This window comes from Cebus imitator, unplaced genomic scaffold (assembly GCF_001604975.1).
Source record: "Cebus imitator isolate Cc_AM_T3 unplaced genomic scaffold, Cebus_imitator-1.0 Scaffold121, whole genome shotgun sequence".
NCBI classification, from domain to species: domain Eukaryota; kingdom Metazoa; phylum Chordata; class Mammalia; order Primates; family Cebidae; genus Cebus; species Cebus imitator.
The window spans coordinates 1,258,450-1,280,454 of NW_016107436.1; the positions used below are offsets into that span (position 1 = coordinate 1,258,450).

Genomic DNA, 22,005 nt, shown 5'->3' on the forward strand with positions numbered 1-22,005 from the left:
TTTTTTTTTTTTTTTTTTTTTTTTTTGAGACAGGGTCTCACTGTCACCCAGGCTGGAACGCAGTGGTCTGATCTGCTCACTGCGACCTCGGTCTCCCTAGTTCAAGCGATTCTCTTGCCTCACTCAGCCTCCCGAGTAGCTGGGATTACAGGCACACACCACCACGCCTGGCTAAGTTTTGTATTTTTAGTAAAGACGGGGTTTCACCGTGTTATCCAGGCTGGTCTTGAATTCCTGACCTCAGGTGATCCGCCCGTCTCAGGCCTCTGAAGAGTTGGGATTACAGGCATGAGCCACTGCGCCTGGCTCTTTCTCCAAATTTTTGCATGGCTGACTCTCACTTGGTTCTCAGAGCTCCTTCCTGACCGGCCAGTTATCTAGAACAGCTCCTCCCTTCTCTTCCCCTCAGCCTCTCTTAATCCCCTTAACGTTATTTTCTTCAAAGCACTTTAATACCATCTGGAAATATGTTATCTACTTGTTTGTCTGCATGGAAGCTTGAGAGATTCTGTCTTGCTTACTGTTGAACGTGCTTGGTGTGGAGTAGACGCTGGATAAATATTTGTTGGTTGAATGCATGAATGACCAAGAGAACCAAAGTTTGGAGTCTCTAGAGGGGGAAATAGACTAAGAGAAGAAGAAAAGAGACTTCTCTTTTTTTGGGATAAGATAGTGTTCTCCCAGAATTTCTTTCACTTGCACTGTTTCTGCTTTTCACAATAGTTTTCATTCCTTTGTTCTGTTTATAGGTTGGCAGAGGCTCCAAAAGCTGCATTGTTATTTTGTTGTTATTAATAATAAACAACTCTTACCCAGCCCAGTAAGCTTACTCTAGGCCTCGCTGTTTTCTTCTAACAAATAGCATTTCTGTCAGTAATCACATTTCATGAATACCAGGAGGCACTATATGTGGGGCTCAGAGCCTGGACTTTGGAATCAGAAAGTCCTGGTTATGCTCTGGGACCTTGGCAGTCTACTAAGGTTCTCTAAATCTTTGTTCCTTGTTTGTAAAATGGTACTAATAATAGTTTGCATCACACAGGACTGTTGGGAGGATTAAATGAGACTGCAGGGGAAACCAGGCACAGAGCCTGGCACCTAAGCAGTGAGTGCTAGCTATTAATAACAGCAGTAATATTAATAGGTGCATTCCCCCCTCCCTGGCTCAGAGGAATCTGATCTCAATCCATTGATTTGGGAGTGGACAGTGTGTGGTGGGGGCAGAGGAGGACTTCTAAGTCTTAATGCAAGTAGGTGAAGACTAAAAATGCCATTTATATCTATTTGAACTGGGCTGGAATTTAGAAACCATCCATTTGCAAATTGACTGCTGTCTAACACCCACATGGAAGAAGTGATATTTATGGTAATTTTTGGAAGGACCTACTGTCTACCTGCTCCTGCGGCCAATCTTGGTTTTAGACTTGATGAAGCTGGGCCATCTGCGTGCGCCATTATCTCAGCTTCTCCATTGTTACTTTTACTGAGTTGGGCTTTAGTGTCTGCCCTTTGCTTTATGGAAGGACACTGTCAGAAATAGCTTTATATAACTTGTTACTATAATCCTTATAAGGGTTTATATTGTTGAAGACTAGCTACAGACTCAGTGCCTCCTTGAAGAAGTTCATAGGAGAAATTCTTTTAGAACCTAATGTCTCTGAAAAGCTTTGGCTCTCCTGAAAAACTGATATGCTTTTCTTTTGTCAAAATAGGAAATTTATAGCATCATATTTCTCTTTTTGCTTTGGCTATCAGGAAGTACAGAGCCAAGTTTGTGGCTTGATTTTAGTGACTATGTAGGGCCTGCATCCTAATTTTTCCCGGTGTTAATCTTGTAATTTTTATTTTCTATTAATTAGGTATATACTGGATTGGGCATTAAAATCTATTTAGGTGTTAACATTTTAGACATATAAACATTTTGAGGCTCAAACAGACAAAAAGGACTTAAGACCTAGTGCTAATTAGGGCAAAGCAGAAACTATTAACCATACCTTCTGTTTCTCAGACCAAGGGCCCTTCCTACTCCTGCACATTCTGAAACAATATCAACTCTTCATCTAAACCCTAAATAGCCCATGTCTCCATTCTAGGTGGAGTTTACCTTCTCACTGTAATGGGCAGGGCAGCATTCTGCTTGTGAGGTTCAGCACTACCACCTGCGTTCCTATTATCTGGGTGGGTCAGCAACATGTAGGGCCTCCTGAGCTACAGGGCAGTCAGCCCTCCCCCTTGGTCTTGAAAGGAGTGTGTCTAGACTGAGTGGCTTTGATCTGAAACTAGATTGCTGGCTCCAAATGAGGTTAGCCTCCAGTGTGTAGAGTTCCCTTGTCTGTTTCTCACTGGGAAAGAAAGGCTTGACATCCAGTTGGCAGATGGGTGCCACTGAGGCTCAAACAGGATCTTCCGGGTGTGAATGGTGGCCAAGTTTAGTTGTACCAGAGAAAGTGGCTTTATTTTGTTTTACCTGATAGGAAATTTTTAGTTCCAGGAAATACTGATCTTTCTAGTGATTTGTTTTCTGTTTTTTTTTTTTTCCAAGGCATTCTATTCAGGAGTACCTGGGGCAAATAAGTGTAGGCACGGAACAGATCCTGCCAATCAGGAATATTTTGATCCCTATTTTTGAGATGGATTGGTGAAGAATGAAGAGGATTTACACATGCGGAAACATTCCATGGGGAACAGTTGTGTGCAAAGGCATTGAGGCGTGCACGTAAGAGGGAGTGTATGGGGAATGTTCAGTGAGCACGTGAGATAGGGGAAAGAGGGCGCTGGGATGCAGTCCTCGGCGACCGTGGCTACAGTTAGAGCACTCTGGAAGTGGACTGTGACATCATTCACTGTAAGGGTGAAGAGCACTGCACAGTGGCTAAGTGAGGAGGGAGGCTCACTGCAGGGGTTCTCAAAGCTGGCTGCGGTAGGAATTCCTCATCCCCACTAAAGGCCTACAAAATCAGAATTTTCAGGATGGGGAATTTGTAACAAAAACAAGAAAATAGTAACAACCCCTGAAAAACTATTTCCCAGTTTCTTCTAAAGCAGCCAACCCCACACATCTGAGGTCTGGAAACCACTGAGGTCGTGGTTATTCCTCTGGCAGGAGCTACCAAGCAGCCTTGGCTTTTGGCCCCCTTGCTCTTTCTGTTTTTGCTTTTTCCTCTGTATTGCTCCGACATATGTCATCCAGGATCTCTGCCCCTCTCCTCCCCAGCTTTGTTTCTTCTTTTACCACTATGGTCTTTGTCTGTTGGAGGTCTCTCCTTAAATTGAGCCATTGCCAAATGGACCATAAGGGAGAAATGGATTCTCCTTCAGCACTGCCTACATTAATGGTATAAACATGTGCATTACATAAACCTAAATTAAATGAGGTTTGTAGTTTGTTTTGCTCGTCAAGCTCTGTTTCTGTTAGGATTTGAGGAAAAGTTATCCCCATACCTAACTGCAGCCTTAAAGCTAAGTACCCCATCAGCAGGGAGTATAACTCCCTTTTTCTTGTGCCTAATCTGTTGCCTCACCTTCTGGCTCAGATTATTCCCATCCCTGATTTGTTTTCCCCCATTTCCACAATTTAATGTTGAAGCATTGAGCTGAGAGTCTGAGAGTGTTTTGAGAGAACTTGACATCATTTTGCATTACGTTTGTTGAGTTGGCTTAGACTCTCCCATTCTGCTGGGAGCTCTGGAAGTAGTTCAGGGACTGAGAATGCGCCTCCTCAGACTCCTCTGGCTGGTCTTGGTAGGAAGGATCTCCTTGGAAGGTGGGAAGGAGATTGGAATCCTAGTTTTGGTCCTCTCTAATTGTGTGACCTCGGGCAAATTGTTCCTTTTTCTGTATCTGGAAAGCAAGAGTCATCATCATAATGCCTGTCTCCCTGGGTTGTTGTCAGGATTAATTGAGATATGGCCCCTCATAGACCCATAACAGGGAATTACTAAGTTGTGGAATCCTGGAGGTTTATTAGCAGTTGCTCTGGGGCCTCCCTCCCAACCTGCCCTCACTTCCTACCTTCCTCCAACCAACACTTTCTGAGCTTCTCTTGCTAGCTTTGGGCTGGGTAGGAGGGATGATTAACCATGGCCAGATATAGTTTACAGTCTAGTGAAGTCTGACCCATAAACAACTAACTTTGCAGAACTTTTTTTTTTTTTTTTTTGAGACGGAGTCTTGATCTGTGGCCCAGGCTGGAGTGCAATGGCGTGATCTCGGCTTACTGCAACCTCCGCCTCCCAGGTTCAAGTGATTCTCCTGCCTCCGTTTCCTGAATAGCTGGGATTACAGGCACCTGCCACTACTCCTGGCTAATTTTTGTATTTTTAGTAGAGGCAGGGTTTTGCCATGTTGGCCAGGCTGGTTTTGAACTCCTGACCTCAGGTGATCCATCCGCCTTAGCCTCCCAAAGTGCTGGGATTACAGGCCTGAACCATCATGCCTGCTGCTTTGCGAAACTTTAAAAAATTATATTAAAAAGCTGAACAGGCTGTGTGCATTTACCAGGCCTCAAAGGATTAGAGGTATGTGGTGGAAGCACCTCCAAAGAAGGAGGATGGAAGGAGAACAGGGACTTAGATTCTTATTAAAATCTATCTGCTATTCCCATACAGAGAAGAAACCCAGAAATGTGCTGTAGAGTGAGTCTCCCTTTCCCATCCCCACCTGCTTTCTCCTCCTCAGTAAATGGCACCACTGGATGACAGTTTAATAATTCCTAGAACAAAATAACGTCCAACTTCAGGCTGGTGATGGCTGGGTCTTTGGACATACAAGCAACCTTTTGAAAGTGCCTCTTTTCTTTTTTGCTCTTGAGTTTTTTTAAAGTTCAATTTCCAAATTCCAATTGCGGAAAGGCGGGGAGCCCAGCCACGGATGTCAGAGTCTAGAGTTTTGGATTTATTTGAATTGAGAGATTAAAGTCAGAAAGCCAAAGGCATGCTGACAGCTGAACAACAGAATTGTATTGGCAGATTTGGGATGGGTGGTTTGTAGCTAATTGGGGCCCCAGCTGTGCCCTGGGGGACTAGCAGTTTAAAGAGAAACCAAGGTCACACAGTGCTCAGAGTCCACAACACATTCATGTATTCTTCAGATATTTGAGTGTGGGAAACACAGATGACAATCAGATAATCACCTCAGTAAAAGTACAGCTGTGGATAATGCTAGATGTGTGGCATAGAGGACCCCACCTGGTAGTGGGAGCTGGAGGACGCCAAGGAGGGTTCCCTGGTGCAGTAACTTCTGAAGATAGGCTGTATCTCTTACCCTGTTTTCCAAGACCTTGTTTTCCTGATCTTGTAAATAGTTGTTTTTCATTATACTTCGAGTATAGCCCTGTCTGGGGACAGAGAGACGGACCAGATTTCTCTCTGGGTCACAGATCCTGGGAAAAATCTATTTGTTTTGTTGTAACCAGGATTATCATCTCTGAGCGTGATCAAACACGAAAGGAAGGACTGGTGTTGAAGGGTGGCAGTCCCTTGGGGCTGGAGGAAAAGGGCACATTTGGCTTTCTCATCGTCATGGTCAAGGCAGGGTTGAGGGATCCTTGCCTTCTTGGCCTGAAAGCAAGTCTGACACTTCATTTTTCTGTGACTCAGTCTTGCCTAGGGTGGCAGCTCAGACTGTCCTGGGGCTGTTATGGGGACCACCTTAGAAGAAAGACTCCTAGGTTGGAGCTCTTATGCTTTCTCTAGGGGTCTAGAAGTCCCTACCCGCCTGGGGAGGGTCACTTGGGAAGCTTCCCAAGGGGGGCATGCACAGACTGTGTGAAGGGCAGAGCAGGAAACGTTTCTGCTGTCAGACAGCAGCCAGGTAAAAGCATCAGAGGCTCATGTCGTGTGGCTCATTTGAGTGATGATTTCGTGACCCTACTGAGTTTCGTGACCCTCCATCTGCCAGCCCAAATGAGTTGGCGTCACCAGAGTTTTCTGGCTTCTTAACTTTGTGGAGCATTAATGGTGTGTGAGTCCCATGTAATGCCCAGATTGGATATTTTAAATGTACTGGATAGTGGCAAACTAAGGAGATTTTAAAAATACCGGCTTTACAGGGCACTGTGGTTTCACTTATGGCCATTCATTTTACTCAGTTGACTTTTATCAAGAATCTCCAGTGTGCTGGGGCCGTGAGTCCTGGGGAGACCAGTGGGGGTGGTGTTGGGGGATCTGGAAGACCAGACCTTTCACTGCAAGAAGTTCCCAGGCTCATGAACAGTGTGATAAAATGTCATTCCAGAGAAAAATTAAGTTTTTTGTGTGCTGGGAGAAGGGGCCACCAGCTCTGCCAGGGTCCTCCTGGAGCTGAGTGTTAAGGGATGAGCAGGCATTTACTCATCCCTTAATGAATAAGTTAGGCAGAGAAGGCAGGGTAAGGCATTGCAGGTAGCTGGAATAATGTGAGAAGGAGCACAGGGTAATGACTGAGCTTGCTCTGTTGGAAACAGGTTTGGAGTGGGGTGGGGAGCTGATGACAACATAAGGAGAATTGGGCCCAGGCTCTTGGTGCCACCTGCAGGGTTGGACCACGTCCTGTAGGCTGCTAGGAAACCACTGGAGGCTTTGAAACATGAGAGTGTGATCAGGTTGTGTTTTATAAATAGAGTTCTAGAATGGACTGGAGAGGTAAGAGCTGAGTCGGGGAGACCTGTCGGGAAGCTGTTGCAGTAGTCCAGGATGAGAAAGGATGGGTTTCACAGTGCTGCCATTGGTGACTGAGGGTGGCAATGGGAGGGTGCATCTAAGAAGCAGAACCAACTGTCTAGGGAACAAATGAAGTATGACATAGAAGGGTGAGAGTAAAGGGTGTTACTTGCTTGGACAACTGGAAGAAAGGGCAGAATTGGAATGAAGGTGATGGGAGTCTCACTGTGTCAACCAGGCTGGTCTCGAACTACTGGGCCCAAATGATTCTCCCACCTCAGCCTTCCAAAGTGCTGGTATTACAGGAATGAGCCACTGTGGCCAGTGTGGAGACATCCTTTATAAACGGGTCAAGGGTTCAGGAGCAGAAGGCACAGGTTTAGAAGGCTTGAGAGAGTGTGGGTAAGAAGGCTCAGGGGAGCAAACAGTCAGATGTTTGTGGCGGAAGCACCTCCAAGAACAATGGAAGGAGAACAGCCAGTGAGATTGAGGCTCCAACGGAGAGGCAGGAGAAGAATCCAGAGAAACACAGTGAAGCCCATTAAGGAGCGTTTCAGATGAAAGCAGCCAAAGGCAGCCCAGATAGTGTTAGCATTCAAAAGTATTAGTGTTTGTGGCTTACACCTGTAATCCCAGCACTTTGGGAGGCCAAGGCAGGTGGACCATCTGAGGTCAGGATTTCGAGACCAGCCTGGTCAACATAGTGAAACTCTGTTTCTACTAAAAATAGAAACATTAGCCTGGCGTGGTGGTACATACCCGTCATCCCAGCTACTCAGAGGCTGAGGCAGGAGAATTGCTTGAACCCGGGAGGCAGCGGTTACAGTGAGCCAAGATAATGCCATTGCACCCCAGCCTGGGCGACAGAGAAACACTCTGTCAAAAAACTATTAGTGTTTGGACTTGGGGTGTTGGAGACTGCCTGTAGTTTTGTTACTCAAAATCCTGGTTGTGATAAATTATATTCATGAAGCATTGTCAGAAGGCTCTGTAGCTCTTCCATTCCTCTAACGCAGCGGTCCCCAAACTTTTTGGCACCAGGGGCTGGTTTCGTGGCAGATAGTTTTTCCACAGATCCACGTGGGGGATGGTTTTGGGATGAAACTGTTCCACTTCAGCTCATCAGGCGTTAGTTAGGTTCTCATAAGGAGTATACAACCTAGATCCCTGGCATACACAGTTCACGATAGAATCCTATGAGAATCTAATGCCGCCACTGACCTGATGGCGCGTTTTGAGGGTTGGCAGAGGGCTACTTTGCCCTGGGGCAGTATTTGGCAGGCAGAGCATCGCTGCTACATGGAACCATGTAAGAGCTGAAATAATTCTAGAGATCATGTGGAATTATCATCTGACATTATAACTCCCCCAAAACCAAGACATCCAGGGTTGACATCCAGGGTTGAGATGAATGTTTGGTTTTCTTTATGAAGGAGCATGGTTTCTTGAATATTCAAGCTGGTTTTTATTACCAGCTGGATGGATTTGAAGTCCCACCTGATTCCAGTGCTGTAAAAGAGGTGTCTAGAAAATAATGATTTTCCTGTGGGTTTTGCACGTCACCTCCGCTGGCAGTTTTAATAGAGGATATTCAGAGACGTTGTTAGCAGTGGCCCCGTCCTGAGATTAGTAGAGTCAGTGTAGACCACAGAGATAACTTTTTCAGTGCAGTAAGTGATGGAGTCGTCTGTTGTTAGGAATGACAGCAATAATATCAGATCCCCAGCTAAGTTACAGAAGCTACTTAAACCACAATGTACCTTTAAGTGGATTCACTTAGGCCCTAACCTGCTAACCACTGTAAGTCAACCTGGGGGATGGGACCGCTGTTCTTTTTGGTCTTGTGAATAGGAACAATTCCTGTGCCTTTTCTCCCTCACTGGTAAGGGTGATTGTAGCTAATCAGGATTATTGAGTATTAACCATGTGCTGGGTGCTGTGCTGAATGCTTCCGTTGCCTTATCTCATGTGATCCTTTTGTCTCCTGCAGGAGGTAGGCACTATTGTTATCCCCTTTCAGGCAATTTGCCCAGTGGTAATGTAGCTAGTGAGAAAAACCAAGACTGAATCCAAGTCCATCCACCTCTAGATCCTGCAGTCTTTTTTTTTTTTTTTAGTTGGAGTCTTGCTCTGTCGCCCAGGCTGGAGTGCCGTAGCATGATCTCGGGTCGGTGCAATCTCCGCCTCCCAGGTGCAAGTGATTTCTCCTGCCTCAGCCTCCTGAGTAGCTGGGACTACAGGTGCATGCCACCACACCTGGCTAATTTTTGTATTTTTAGTAGAGATGGGGTTTCACCATATTGGCCAGACTGGTCTCAAACTCTTGACCTCATGATCTGCCCACCTTGGCCTCCCAAAGTGCCGGGATTACAGGTGTGAGCCACTGCGTCCATCCCATCCTGCATGCTGAACTGCTGGGCAACACTGCTGCCCACTTCTCATTGGGTGGGCACAGGTCTCTCTGCTGCCTGCTCTGGGCTCAGGATTCTGGGGAGATTAGGATGGGGAAGTAGGACAACTCTCCTCATATAAAGGCCTTCCATTGCGATTCCACCTCTCTTTTCTGTCTCCCACTCCCAGAAGTGGCTTGCCTCCTATCTGCTGCCACCGCTGTGTAGTGCCTCCAGCCAGAGCTGCTTTCATTCTTCACAGATGTTGGAACAGGCTGTGGCTACTTAGTCACATTCCTACCCTGCTGTCCTTAAAGTTAGCACAGGGTCCCTTTCAGGCTTCGTTTTTTTTTTCAAATTTTTTTTTTTTACATCACCTCTAGCTTGGACCCTTTCAGGCTTTCTAAGAGCTTTTTATTTGTTTACTTTTAAACCTAGACCCAGCAATGTAAAGAATAGGCATGGATGCCAATGACAGGCCTTTGAGTGACACCAGGAATTGTGGTTTTCCTGGGGATCCCAGCACAGGATGGGAGTGGAGGTTGTGAGGAGAGAATTGGGTTAGATGGGGTCTGGGGATGCAGAGTAAGTTCGCTGCCTTTCTCCTTGCTTGGGGGGGGAGGGGCCTTGTCACATGTGCTACCTGTGCAGGTGTGTGGACCTGTCCAGTGGGAAGCAGAGGAAGTCCAGTTTGGTGATGGTGTTTAGCCTCTACTGCGTGTCCTGTGCTGCTGAGTTCATGGGCTACAAAGATGACTCTTGGAGCTGACCTCTAGTGGAGGATACAGAGGCAGAAAAGGGTGATTTCCATTTCATTAGGGTTAAGATGGAGGTGAGCACAGGAGAGGCCACTAAGCTCAGTACTGAGTGACATTTGAGTTGAGTGTCAACTCAGATGGACAAGTAAGGGGCTTGAGGAGAGGTGGAAAGGTTGTACCAGCCAGAAGAAATGGCATTGGCAAAACCATGGAAACGTGAAGTGCGAGTGTGGTGTATTGAGGGGGACCTACAGGGAATGGTATAAGTTGCCAAATGCCTCCTCAGAGAGTTCCTGACACATGGTAGAATCTTAAATGTCAGTTCAATAAATGGAGTTGTAGGATAAGGAATAGAGGATAAGGGTCCGCAGCCATTCATGGGTGCCAGTGGTCATACACACCTGGAATTTATTATTTGGTTACTACATGCCAGGCACATATGGTGAGTGCTTTTCTTTTAACTTAGTTCATCCTCACGTGAGCCCTATGAAGTAGATATTATTACTGTCTGTCTTTTGTGAGGGAAGGGAGGTCCAGACAGGTTAGGTCATTTGTCCAAGGTCACACAGCTAGTAAATGGCAGAGCTGGGATTTGAAACTAGTTGCCAGTCATGTCTTTTTTTTTTTTTTTTTTTAAGGGTCTCACTGTGTTGTCCAGGCTAGTCTCGTGCTTCTGACCTCAAGCACTCCTCCTGTCTCAGCCTCCCAAAGTGTTGGGATTACCAGCGTGAACCATTGTGTCCAGTCGGTCCTGTCTTTTTAACCACTGCCCTGTGTTGCCTTTCTGAAGGCTGTAAGAGTGATGACATGGGCAAATCTGCTTTTTAAATAGACAATACTGGCTGGCATGCAGCGCGTGGATTTGAGGGGTAAAGAGGCCGAAAGGCCCGCCAGGCTGTAAGTCGGATGCTTACCTTACGGCTGTTGAGAGCATGACCACTGAGGAAGCACCTCTTACAAGGACCTCGATACTAACACATGCCTGTGGCTCCTCCGATATTATTGTCACCTTGTCTCATCTTGAAAAGAGAATTCTAGATTTGGGGAGATGTCCCAGTGGTACCATCTCATAGAGATGCTTGAAGACAAGTTAAAGGATCCTAATAGAAGGAGCAGGCTGGAATTTGGCTACACACAGGCATCAGGTTCAACGTAAATGGGAAAGAGAAAAAATGGGTTGTTCCCAAAGGACCTCAAACTCCATGTCTGTCTGAACTCTCAGGTCTTCTCCTTTCTCTTTTTCTTTTTTTTTAAAGCGGCAGTGTCTATTTTCTTCCCCCATAAGCCCTTAAAAATAATAGATAAAATTCTGGTGTGTTATCATGGGCCAGCTCTGTGTAAGCACTGAGATCATCTCACTTAACGCCTAGAACCCCTGTGGAGGTTGGTCTTATTAGCGTCTTATTAGCAATGGGGAAGCTGAGGGTCAGAGTGGTTTCACAACTTGCCAGACGTCATGCAGCTAGAAAGGAGTAGAACTGGTTTTTGTGAGTCCAGAGCCTACTCCTTGTCCAGTCTTCACCTCCTCTCAGACACTCCATGGAAACAACAACACAGAGGCATTCCTTGGGGACAGCCTTGTCCTGTGTCTGGAGGAATTCCTTCCTGTAGAGAGTCCCCCTTCACAGGACCATTTCCGTGGCTGGGTATGTGGTGGTCCAGCCTCGCTTCCACGTCGTTCCTCGCGTTCCTTTGTGGCTTAGTGAAAGCATCCTGCCTTCCGCCCCTCAATCCTGGTGGCACTCAGAAGGTTCTGTTTTGAGTTCCAGCAGCAATCACCCCCTTGTGGGAAAGGCCTGTCGGGTGGGCTGGCCAGGTTGGTGTGTGCGTCCTGTGCTCTTGGCTCTCGAGGTGGTGTGTCAAAGATCTTTGTTTTTAGTCATAATATCTCACATTTTTTTCTTTCCATGCTGATCAGCATGAGGTAGCTGGGGGTGGCAGCGAATCTTCCTTTAATTTCTTCTGTGACGGATTATTAGTTGAATTAAAATGACACTTAATTTGCACATGTGCCCTGAGGCTTTTAAATATCAAGCTCATTTGATGATTGTTGGAAATCAGTTTGGACTCCGTAGTATGTTCAATGAGTTGGACTCATGAAGCCCCATGGACCCCATTGCCCGTTAACAGGGGCTAAAGTCCAAAAATTAGAATGATGAGTTCAGCTCCATACTCTTAATTTCTTCCTTTTAAAAAAAATCAATTTTCTTAATAATTGACTCAAGGAAGCTTTGAAAATTTTTGCTTAAAAGGGAAGAAGACAGTACAGATGATGATTTTTTGGTCCCCACCTCTCAGCTTGTTCCTCTCATGGAGCCTGCCCTCCCCTTTCTCAGCCCACGTGCCTTTCCTTTTTTTTTTTTANTTGAGACGGAGTCTCACTCTGTCGCCCAGGCTGGAGCGCAGTGGCGCCATCTCAGCTCACTGCAACCTGTGCAACGCAGGCTCAAGTGATTATCCTGCCTCAGCCTCCCAAGTAGCTGGGATTACAGGCATGCGCCACCACTCCTGGCTAATTTTTGTATTCTTAGTAGAGATGGGGTTTCACCATGTTGGTCAGGCTGGTCTTGAACTCCTGACCTCAAGTAATCTGTCTGCTTTGGCCTCCCAAAGTGCTGAGATTATAGACGTGAGCCACCTTGCCCAGCCCACTCATGTAATGCAAAGAAGAAATGCTTGTTCAACAGAAGTAGCTTTGAGTAAGTTTCAGGATTCAGACTTGAAGCTGAGCATAACCAGAAAGCTCTACCTGTGAACTTTTTTTTGGGTTTCCTTCAGAAGAGAAGTGAGAGAAGAAATAATTCTACTCTGGGGAAATGCATAATTTAGAAGCTGTCTGCATGTATAAGAAAACAGACTCTGTATCTGCTCTCTAAACTGAGACTGGCAGCCAGGGTCATTGTTTCTTTTTCTCCCCTCGGTGTTTGTGTAAGACGGATGGGCCTGGTGCTCTGTGTGCTCCCCAGCAGGTAGCTAAGGCTGTGGACTCGAGCAGTATTTGGCCTGGGGGAAGTCTACTACTTATTTTCCCCTGCCTGTCTTTCCTGTTTCCTTACTGTAACTCACCACCCCTTCCTTTCCTGGACGTGCTGTCTCTCCTGAGAATGGAACAGAAATATAAGAAAGGTTGAAGGGCCAGGCGCAGTGGCTCACGCCTGTAATCCCAGCACTTTGGGAGGCCGAGATGGGTTGCTCACCTGACGTCAGGAGTTCAAGACCAGCCTGGCCAACACGGCAAAAATCCCATCTCTACCAAAAATAAAAAAATTAGCCGGGTGTGGTGGTGGGTACTTGTAATCTCAGCTACTTGGGAGGCTAAGGCAGGAGGGTTGCCTGAACTTGGGAGGCGAAGGTTGCAGTGAGCCAAGATCGTGCTGCTGCACTCCAGCCTGGATGACAGAGTGAGACTCTTGTCTCAAAAAAAAAAAAAAAAGAAATTGAAGGTATTTCAGGAAACTCCAAACAGGGTCCTTGGCTCTGTTTACCACCTTTCTACCTATAACACTCTGGCACCCAACAGCATTGGCCTTCTTTGGGCTGTTTTGTCACCTTACCTGCTACCCAGAGTGTGCCCAGGGTGTGATGAAGGGGTTCTTTTTTGTTTTTTGAGACGGAGTTTCGCTCTTGTTACCCAGGCTGGAGTGCAATGGCACGATCTCGGCTCACCGCAACCTCCGCCTCCTGGGTTCAGGCAATTCTCCTGCCCCTGCCTCCTGAGTAGCTGGGATTACAGGCACGCGCCACCATGCCCAGCTAATTTTTTTTGTATTTTTAGTAGAGACGAGGTTTCACCATGTTGACCAGGATGGTCTCGATCTCTTGACCTCGTGATCCACCCGCCTCGGCCTCCCACAGTGCTGGGATTACAGGCGTGAGCCACCGCGCCCGGCGAAGGGGTTCTTGATCCAAAAGTTTATATATTTTCATCTGGTCTGCTATGATGGCCAGGCCTAACTCTGAAGCAAAGCTGAGAGAATTATTTCCCACTTCCGTTTCCTTCAAGTGTTGCTATAATGTATACTGTCACCTGATTTTACATCTTTAAAACTGGAGGTGGGAGGCTGAGCAGGGAAGACATCATACCTTGGCCCCCTTAGGTCTGAATCCCATCAACAGTCATTTAGCGCAAGTATAATTGGTCACCTTGCATGTGGCGCCTCCTCTGCAGCTCAGGGCTGCAGAAGAGAAGCGCTCTTGGGTGATAAGGGGTGGTGACTGCTATTTTCCTTCAGGCTAGTGCCAGGTAGAGATGTTGGCCACTCAGGAAGATACAAAGTGTCCCCGAAGTACGGCGGCCTCAGTGACTGCCGTGGTGGGAAGTATTCCAGGGAAGACGGCAGCTTTACTTTAAAAGATTTGGTTCCAGGGAGGTTTAGAGGAAAAAGAGGACGAAGATTTGCAGGCTTTCTCTAAACATCCAGATGGATCCCAGACGTAGTCCGGCCAGGAAGATCTGATTTTGTTTGTCTTCCTTCCCCATCTCTCTAAATAATTTTATCTTCAAAGCTTGACGCAGGTGTTAATTAACACTCCCAGCTCTCCTGAGAGGTAGGCAAGTGGAAACACCACCCCTATTAGTGAAGCCCAGGGGATAGCAGGTGCTGAAGCCTCAGGCAGATGAGCCACAGAGAAGCAGAGGGTGTCTGAGACCTTGTGACCCTGCCCTCAGACCTTTACTTGGACTTCCTGCTCACTTGGTTACCTTGGGAGCCACCTCACTTTCTCAGTGTCGTTGGTTCCCAGTAAAAGAGCTGAGGCTGTGGTAGAACAGATGTATGGTACTATGGGATGAGTAATGGGAAGTCTGAGGGCTGGGGAGAAATTCTGGTAAAATTCACTGTTACTGTGAATTTGAGATGCAGGATTCTGATTATGCCATTGATTTAATTCATTTTTTAAAAATGTACTGTGTATTTATTTCTGAGTGAGGTGTTCTGCAAAGAGAATCACTTCTTCCCAAAGAGCTAGCTTGCCGTTAGGGATCCTGCTGATGGGGAACTTGATCCTTTATATCCCATGCTCAATCCGTAAAGCAAAGGCTGGGGTATGGGTTTTGCTGTCTCTGTAGGTGATGGCTTCAAGCGTTGGACTCCCGACATCTGGAAATGGATGAGAAATCCAGGTGTGACTGTTGAATGTGGAGAACCTCTAGAGGCTATCCTTTCCCTTCTCCTTTAACCACTCACCTTGGTTGGCTCAGGAGAGGGGGGCCCTTAGGAGTCCTGTCCCTGGGGCTGTAGGTAGCACATCTTCAAGCCTGATGTTATCTAGGGCTGCCTGGGAATGATGGTAATGCCAGTGTGCCGGGTGTCCAGTGAAACTGCTGAGATGATACTGAACTTCCCACTCCAGAAAAGCAGCGAGACTGGAGTCTCCAGTGGTTTCTTTCTCATTCATTGGATATCTTGGGCATGATTCAAGGAACAAAGAAGTGGGTCATTTGATCCTAGAAGTGTTGTCCTCTTCACGGGTGGCAGTGGACTCTGCTTGCTTTGTAGGGAGCCCTGCTCCATCAGCCAATGTTAGTCCTCTTCCCTTGATGTTACAGGCTGCTGAGAACTAGCCCTAGACCTCTGCGTGAGGGTTCTTCTGCCGAAGACATCACCAGTGTGTGGAGCCTGCCCCACACCCACCCGCTGCCAAACCACGGCCTTTACCTGTGTCTTCCGCTGTTTCCCGTGCGACCCGTCCTGTGGGAGTGCCTCGTGGGCCGCCCCAGAGTTCACCCCACGCTCAGCAGCGCCAATGGTGAAGATGACAAGATCGAAGACTTTCCAGGCATATCTGCCCTCCTGCCACCGGACCTACAGCTGCATTCACTGCAGAGCTCACTTGGCCAATCATGATGAACTAATATCCAAGGTACAGGTTTCCAGCAGGCCTTCCTTGCCTACCCCGGGGAGGGCGCTTAGTGCTCCTAAGGTTACCGAGGTTTACAAGCTCTCACAAGACATCGGAATACTTGTACTTCACCTTTGTACAGGGAGGGGTGACCCACATGACTGTCTCAGTCAACTGAGAAATAACTCTGAGTTGGAGGGACGGGGTAGTAGTTTAATTTGTTATTTTGGAAATGAAGTGTCATCCTTGTTGGAGGCTTTGGGGGCTGGCAGCTTGCAGGCCAGAGAAGGGAAGCGGGGGGGAATTGATGGAGCCTTGTGCTCAGCTGGCTTGGTTTAGGTTGGCAGATGAAGAGCAAGAGTGCTGTCTGCTCAGAAGTTAAATTCTAAGAAAGCAGGGGGATGTCTTGTAAGAGGGGTTCCTTAGCAAGATGAGAGAGCCCCCATGAAGTTATGAGACTGTTGAACTACTAAAATGGGTGGCCTTTGGCAGGGACCAAAAGTGGCTTGTTGAAGAGCTGACCCTCTGGCCTGTGGAGGCCTTTGTGGCTTATGGCATGACATTTGGTCATGATCAGAAGAATGGAACCCTGTTTTTCCTGAGGAGCTTAAGCAGCTGCTTTCTAAAGTTGGGGTTGGGGGATTATTAATAAGTAAATAAACCAACAGGCCAGTTGTGCGATTCAGGAAATGAATCCTTCAGGCAGCATTCTCAGGGGAAGTGCTTCCCTCCTGGCCCTGGATTCCCAGGGGAGGAGAAACAGGTTTTACTAGGCTGCATGACAAAGAGAAAGAGATCATGGAAGACTTTTTCCTTAAAAAAGCATCTTGGGGAAAAAAAAGGAAAAAATTAAAAAAATAAAAAGTAAAAAACATCTTAACCCAGAACCTGCACTTCATGCCATTAAAGTAAAAACAAGCCAACCCACCTTTATGCAGACCCAGAGAGTGTTTCGTTTTGTTTTTAAATCAGTGTTTTTCATCTGTTTGTAAGAGCTGCTGGAAAAGGTGGCTGTTTTGCTTTCTGTGCCTCTGGTTTGGTAGCCCTAGCCAGAAAGAAATGAAGGATCTAGTCAGTGCTGGTAGAACAGTTCTCTCCAGCTGGCTGATTTGACCTGGGAAGAAGACCTTTGAAGAAAGCTGCCCAAACAACCACGTCTGTAGTGGTGAGGATTTTCATATCAGGCCTGAGGACCAAACCCCTCGTTCTGGCGCACCCCAGGGTCCAAGGTGACCACAGAGCTCGAAACATACAGGCCCGTAGAGCCCTATCCTCTGGCCAGTCTCTCACGCTGCCCCACTTTCTTTTCTTTACAGTTCTGCTAATTCTTCTCCTTTATGCTGCTATGTTTCAGCCAGCCTCTAGCTTCCTTCTCAGCTTTCCTCTGAATTTTGGGGAACCCCTTGAGCCTGGAAGTTTGAATGTGAGGAGGTGTCCGTGAGAGAAGAGAGGAGTTGGTCTCCTGGGCATTTGAACTGGGTTTGCGAAGTTGGAGGGGAATCGTGAGTTGTCTTTTTTTTTGGAAATCTCCAGAGAAATTATCTACTAGGGAAGCCAAGGCAAAAATTTTTTCAATACAAGGAAGGTATTTTAATACAATAAGGTATTTTAGCCCCATCTATGTACTAAAAACTGCAACTTGACACTTTATAAATGTTCTCTCACTTAACCTTCATGTGAAGTCTTTAAGGTAGGTGACATGAGTCATATTTTATGCGGATGAAGAAGCTGAAACTCATAAAACTTGTCCAAGATGTCAAATCAGAGGTTCAGAGAAGACTGATTACTCGGAGTGGGTGTTCAGGAGGGATTGCTGGAGGAGGTGATTCTTTGATCTGGCCCTAGTAAGATGGGCAGAAGCTGAATATGTGGAGATGGCAATGGCCTTCAGAATGTGTGTCTTTTCTCTTTGGCCTGGTATACAGGGCCTTTGGCAATTTGGTAGAGTCTAGCTTTTCCTTGTTAGGTCTCCAGCCAGTTCTCTACTTTGTTTTGGCCACTCAGAGCTAAGCCACGTTCCCTGAATGTGCAGGTAGGGGTATTTCAGGGCTCTGCTGTAGCCAAGAGTGTCCCTTCTCCTTCACCTCCCTCCTCTTTCTCCTGAGCTCTTTCTCACATGTCCTTGGGCCATGGCCTGTATCAGCTCTGTGTCTCAGGGTCAGAACCTGACCCATGGCCAGAGCTCAGTGAATGATAAATGAATAGATGGAGGTTGAGCCTTGGAGAAGACAAGTAGTGAGAAAAAAAAATACTTTGTTGGCCTCACGTCCTTCCTCTGCCTTTTGGGGCAGAAAGGCTCATTCACAAGTCCAGGCCAAAGTCAGCACAGGCTTCAGTTTCATTGGCTCAGGCCGGTACACAGATGGGGTGCATTAGAGCTTGATGATTTAAAGGGTTGGGTGAAATGCCTGACTGTGGGGAAAGTGTGAGGGAGCTGTGGCTGGCATCGCACAAAGGTTCCTTTATTTCACCCCACAGCCACCCCCGGCATTAAATAATCTATAGATTCTTATGCAGGTCTGCCTAATGGAAAGATCATTGCCCCAGCCTCCTCCTTGGAAAATAGGCCTTTCTTTTCATTTTTCCCCTCCTCTCTTCCATTTAAGAAAGTTCAAGGAGAGAATGTCTCTCCTGTTCTCCTCTCTTGACTTAATCTCCTATGCAGTTTCAGAATCTGCCCAGTGGGAGTTAGGAGCTGGGAAGCAGATAACTGGAGCTGGAGCAGCAGTGTAATTAAATGATACTTTGTACTGGTAATAGGGCCTTTCATCTGAAAGCTTGACATTTGTTTAGTGCAAAAAAAAAAAAAAAGAGAGAGAGAGAAAAAAATGTGAGTGCTTTCGTTATGAAGAAGGGGACACAAAGGTCTGAGTGTGTGACCAGCAGCAAACTGGGACTAGGACTGGAACATCAGGCTCCTTCCTATCCGTGTGCCTAAGCCTACATGGAAAATGTACAGTTAAACAGTTTTTGAGAACAGCTGGGTTCTTGTATGGCCATGGTGGTGGAAAGAATCCTGCACCAGGCTTTCTGCCTTCCCAGCTTGCTCTAGATCCCTAGAGGCCTAGTTGTCTGCAACCAACTATCCAATTTCCAAGCATCAGTTTCTCGCTCATAAAACAGGTGAAATAATAATTACTGTGTTTAAGGCTCTCTCAGACTATTAGGGTTGCTAAAACAAAATATAGACTAGTTAGCTTATAAACAATGGAAATTTGTTTCTCACAGTTCTGGAGGCTGGGAAGTCCAAGTTCAAGGTACCAGCAGTTTCAGGTCAGTGAGGGCCTGCTTTCTGGCTCACAGACAGTTCCTCACTTAATCTGACATGGTAGAAGGGAGGGTTCTCTCTCTGGCCTCTTTATAAGGACACTAATCCCATTCACAAGAGCTTTGCCTGATGAGCTCATCACCTCCCAAAGGCCTGATCTTAGGAGTGAGCATTTCAACAACAAATGAACTTTGGGGAGGCATTCAGACCATAGCAAATGTCTCTAGCAGCCAGCACTTACTGTGTGCTCACCATGTGCTATCCCCATAACAGTCCTGTGGAGTAGGCATACCTTACTTGGGGGAGCAGGTTTATCTCATTGGATTATTATGAGTCTCAGATGAGATCATGGACATGTGGGTGGTTTGCAAATTACAAAGCTCTATGTAAATATAAAGTAGTCAGTTTGCTTCTCTTGGCCTTGCTGTCCAAAAGAAAAGAACAAAAAGGCAAGGCGGTGGGTTGGAGGAGATTATTCCTGCCTGACACCAACCAGTTTTAGTTTGGCTAAGATGGCTTCACTTTAGAACCTGAGGCACAAGAGTTGGATATGAGAAGGAGCAATCGAAAGCCAAATGTATCTGTCGAAAGGTAACATGGCATTTTCTCTGTAATATGGGAGAGAGGGTAGGGGGGAAAACTCTTTGAATTGTTGGCAGAACTATCTAGGGAATGTGCTGAGACATCCTACAATTTCTTTCTTAGGGGGTGTTGTGGTCTAAATGCTGGAGTGTTTGCATGCAGAGGTATTTTGAATTGGCACAAGGAATTGCTCACACTGTTGTTTCTTCCCTAATGGTACAAGCCCTAGTATAAAAATATGCTTTGGTTATAAAATAATAATAGCTTCAATTGGAACAGTGAGTAGCCAGACCTGTGAGAATAATCTAAACACTCACTTTAGTGGACGTAATCTGTTATGGAAACCTGGGTCTTCACAAAGCTTTTGTATGAAAATTTTTTGTCTGTTGTCCTGCCTTTGCCTCCCTCCTGCCAACCCCTTGATGGATGGCATTGTGGAGTTGGCCATTTAGGAATGATACATTGGATTAATTTATCACAAACGCACTTTGGGGATTTGTGACGTCATGCCAACACAGGCTTGCTTTAGTGCTCTGGGTCCTGGAGGAAAGGGGCGGTAGGAACCGTGGAATGGGTATGCAGTGGACGTGCGATGAGGAAACTTTTTGCTCAGTCTGCAAGACTATTTACATTATTATTATTATTATCTTGAAATGAAGTCTCTCTCTTTCGCCCGGACTGGAGTGCGGTGGCACCATCTCAGCTCACTGCAGCCTCCACCTCCCGGGTTCAAGCGATTCTCCTGCCTCAGCCTCCTGAGTAGCTGGGATTACAGTCGCCCACCACCACACCCAGCTAATTTTTGTATTTTTAGTAGAGACGGGTGTTCACCGTGTGGGCCAGGTAGTCTCCAACTCTTGACCTCGTGATCTACCCGTCTCCGCCTCCCAAAGTGCTGGGATTCCAGGCGTGCGGCCTACGTTATTGTTACATCAGATCTGTAGGTCAGATTATCTTCTGGTGACAAACACGGAATTCCCAGAATTACCGACCATCTTGTTCAAACCTCTCTTCATGAGGAAACAAGTCATGGGTGACTCAGTGAGCAGCCTGAGGTCACACAGCCTCAGAGCCAGGGCCGTCTGCCTTGTACCCCTCCACGGTGTTCTGTGTGAGGAGCCCTGGCCTGACTTGTTTTCAGGCTCTGGGCAGTCCTGCTGAGGTTGGGAGCATTTAGGACACAGGTGGTTTTTGTTCCCTGGGAGGTTCCATCGGGCTTACAGTGGTGACATTTAGGTTTTCCCTTCCTGTCTAGAGATTAGACGCGGCATTGCTTTGAGAAGAGTCGGGGAGTGAGATGTTCTGAAGCCTTGTATTGATCTAGTGGCTGCCAAGGTAGACTCTGCCCTCAGTTTCCCAGGTCTGGCTCTGAGCCCTCCTGTCCTATACCAGTGTAGTGTAGTACCCAGTGCGGTGGCTTAGAAGCAGTGCCACGGAGGGAGGGCTGCTGTGGAAGCACCAAGATCTGCCCCGTTCTCTCCTGTCCACTCTGCCTGTTAGGGCAGGGATTTGTTTCTCAATTCCCACAGCTCACCAGTTTGTGTTTTGTTTTGTTTGTTTTCTTCGTTTTTTGAGATGGTGTCTCCCTCTGTGGACCAGGCTGTAGTACAGTGACGCGATCTCGGCTCACTGCAACCTCCGCTTCCTGGGCTCAAGTGATTCTCCTGCCTCAGGCTCTCAAGTAGCTGGGATTACAGGCACACACTACCACACCCAGCCAATTTTTGTATTTTTAATAGAGATGGGATTTCACCATGTTGGTCAGGCTGGTCTGAAATTCCTGACCTCCAGTGATCCGTTTGCTTTGGCCTCCCAAAGTGTTGGGATTATAGGTGTGAGCCACTGCGCCTGGCCAGTTTGTGTTTTTAATGTACAATAAAACCACTCTCTAAAATCTTGATGGAATTATCTATGTCCTGAAACCTTAATGTAAATAATAAATACAGGAACATAATTTCTAAAACTCCCCTCATTTCTTTTTTTCTCTAGGTGCCCTGGAAAACGGTATAGTGAGCATTGAGTTATATCATTAGTAGTGCTGTTAGTGGCTACTGTGTCACGTTAGACATCGTAATTTATAAAGAATATGTACAGTATAATCAGACCAGAATGCTAGTTAGCAAAAATTAAAAATAAAGATGAAAAGAAATAATAAAAAAGAATCTCTGCAATATGAGATGTAGCTCTTAAAGATAACTGTTCTATGAACTTACCTAACTTGCAAAATAGATATTTCGAGCTCTAGTTTTGTTAATTGAGCTCTAATTTTTTGATATCCAGTGGCTATGTGACATAATGATTTTTACAAAAACCATGCTCGAATAAAATTCATATTTATTTTTTAAGAGAAGGGAAAAAACAGATTGCAGGCATAAATGTCTGTCTCAAAAAGTAAACCTTTTGTAGAAAGAATAGTGGGAGCTGGCTCTTTACCAGAGCAATGGTGCTAAGAAACAGAAGGGTGGGAACAGCTGCTCTGTATGGCCCAAGCTTTAGTGGGTGCCTCTGCCGCTTTGCTGTTGAATGCT

General features: G+C 46.4%; 1 protein-coding gene across 3 annotated transcripts in view; it reads left to right on the top strand.

The window, feature by feature from the left end:
• YPEL2 (yippee like 2) overlaps window positions 1-22,005 on the top strand; it is a 65,713-nt gene that overhangs the window by 4,289 nt on the left and 39,419 nt on the right. For all 3 annotated transcript variants that reach the window (XM_017539808.2, XM_017539810.2, XM_037742469.1), the window contains exon 2: window positions 15,335-15,648. In XM_017539808.2, coding sequence (XP_017395297.1) covers window positions 15,532-15,648 — 117 coding nt within the window. In that variant the 5' untranslated portion in view covers window positions 15,335-15,531. The remainder of the gene's footprint in view (window positions 1-15,334; window positions 15,649-22,005) is intronic.